The 2,295-nt window shown below is 39.1% G+C and overlaps 1 protein-coding gene across 1 annotated transcript; it reads right to left on the reverse strand.

Annotated features, from left to right (window-relative positions):
* Positions 1 to 347: 347 nt before the first annotated feature.
* Positions 348 to 1,236, reverse strand: LOC143584768 (uncharacterized). Its single transcript, XM_077066739.1, has 2 exons — positions 411 to 1,236; positions 348 to 358 (listed from the first exon to the last, which is right to left on the reverse strand). The coding sequence occupies exons 1-2, from the start codon at positions 1,117 to 1,119 to the stop codon at positions 348 to 350; spliced, it is 720 nt and encodes a 239-aa protein (XP_076922854.1). The 5' UTR covers positions 1,120 to 1,236.
* Between the last annotated feature and the right edge of the window lie 1,059 nt (positions 1,237 to 2,295).

Here is a 2,295-nt window from a genome sequence, read left to right on the forward strand (position 1 = left end):
TTGACTAACCACGTTACTTTAGCACATTTTTTAAATTTCTTCAAATCAACACCCGACGTTTCCAAAACCATGCTATTTTAATAATTTTACCCGTTTCTTTTTCCTTTAAGTTTATATTAAATTAATTCATAAGTATTTTGAGAATCACAATTGAAATAACGGACCTTATTTATTTTTATCGTTTGACAAATCCCGTGTAATACACGGGTTTAAAAGCTAGTATATTTAATAAAAGAGAGAGATTGGAAACTTTTGTAAGAAGCTATCTTATGCGATACAATGTGACATTGAAAAGATTTATTATATAGAAAAGATTAATATTAATTACATTTTATGTTTAGCTCTGGCTAGTCTTTTCCTGAAATGTTAAATATAAAACATAACATATATATTGGTAAATATATTATTACCACATTGTCTTGTTGAGTTAATGGTGGATGAGCAAATGCACAGCATTCCTTCTGTTTCAACATCAAACCCACAGGTTCCACCGGATCTGCGGCACCGATCACATCCGGTATCCGGCAAACCATACGACAGCTTTATCCCGTAGGACCAGTCCAACGGCTCCTCCACATTCAACTTGCCATCCACGTCATAGAAGCTAGTATAATGAGTGCAGTCCAGCATATTCATGCTCATGAACTTCAGCGTGCTGTACGACGTAAAGCAGCAGGCTGGCGGAGTGTCGTTGGAGAGCATGCTGAAGATCTTGAAGGAAGTGCATGAGGTGTATAAGTGGTCACACGAGTTGTGGGCAGAGAAGTTGAAGCAGAGAGACTTGTAGTGGTTGAGCACCGGGGAGTCGATGGAGCAGTTGACGAGGGCGAAGACGGTGTCGGGCGAGGGGGGGATGAGGGCGGACTGGAGGTCCGACATGAGGAAGTCGTGGTGGGGTTGAAGGATGGTGCATGTGGACATGGAGGGGTCGTAGATGGTGAGTGTTTTGGAGGCGTAGTCGATGGACTCCACCTTGTAGCTGCCCGATGGGGTCTCAAAGAAGAGAGCATCGGTGGAAGGGGTGGTGGCGGGCGTGGCAATGGTGGGAGTGAGGGCGGGTGTGGTGGTGTTAGTGGTAGTGGCAAGAGGTACTCCAAAGGTGGTGGAGCAATTGAGCATGTTGCGGTATTGTGGGGCACCGCAGCCATCATCAATGCCGAAGGGATAGTCTATTTGGATACTCGCGCATGAATCCCGACAAACGGGGAGAGAGTGAGAGAGATGGAAAGAGAGAACAACAAAGAGGATGAGGGAAATGAGAGGCATGCCTGGTTAGTGTGTGTATGTGTGTGTGTGACAATTTGCTTTGAAAAGATGATGAAAGAAGCCATTTGCTTTGGGTGTCTCCGTAAATTACTCTTAAAAAGCTGTTTTACCTTTTGACCATTTACAAGACAAATATCCTATTTTTAAGCATACAAGATTATTGTGAAATCAGGGACCCATTCGCATGTATGTTTAAACTTGACCACAGCTCATGTCTCTAAACACAAAGTAAGTTGTATAATTCAATAGCTTTTTTTTTTTTGTATACAAAACATATCATCAAGAACCCGTTCTGTGCACCTTTTGACTTTTGAGTAGTAAACATGCTCAAGTGCAGATGAGCTGTATTCAATTCAAATGCTCAATTTTTATATTTATTACCCGGACCAAAATAACTATTTGATTCTAAATACTGCAAACTGTAACGTTTATATAAATCCATTTTGGCATTCATAACCTTTTGATGTGAAGTTATCTTCCTATTGTCCTAATATATCATCAAGAACAAAAAAAGTTAAAAAATGTACATGCCCTCGCTATAGAGTTACAACTTACAAATCACTAAGGGTGTGTTTGGGTGAGCTTTTGATACTTGCTTATTTGATTTTTGAAAAGCAAAAACAATTTTGAAAAATTCCATTTTGAAGCTTTTGGAGAAGGTTTGCGAAACACATTTTGCTTTTCAAAAATCAAATAAGCAAATTTTAAAAGCCTCACCCAAACACCCCCTAAATCAGCATACTATCAACATGCCTTGGTCACGCATAAATCGTTTTCTGATTGACTAACAAATAGTGATTCGTATACACTCACTACAACCAGCTTAAAATTTTAAAAACACAAATGTACTATAAAATACTTCACACAGCATAAATGCTTATTATTGTTTATATTATACTTACATGTAATAAATCACTGGGTGTTGTGATCACTCCCTTTTGCACCATTGCTTTTAAAGTGTGGATTGTAACAGCTTTCTAATAGAGGGGCCGTTTAGTCTTTATCTTAATGCATGCCATGAATAATTAT

The sequence above is a fragment of the Bidens hawaiensis genome, unplaced genomic scaffold, assembly GCF_021521415.1.
Source record: "Bidens hawaiensis isolate Kalapana, Puna unplaced genomic scaffold, B.hawaiensis_p1.1 tig00033305_1, whole genome shotgun sequence".
Lineage (NCBI taxonomy): Eukaryota > Viridiplantae > Streptophyta > Magnoliopsida > Asterales > Asteraceae > Bidens > Bidens hawaiensis.

Coding starts and splice junctions, on each gene's coding strand:
- LOC143584768 (XM_077066739.1), bottom strand. CDS start 1,119: ATGCTCAATTGCTCCACCACCTTTGGAGTACCTCTTGCCACTACCACT.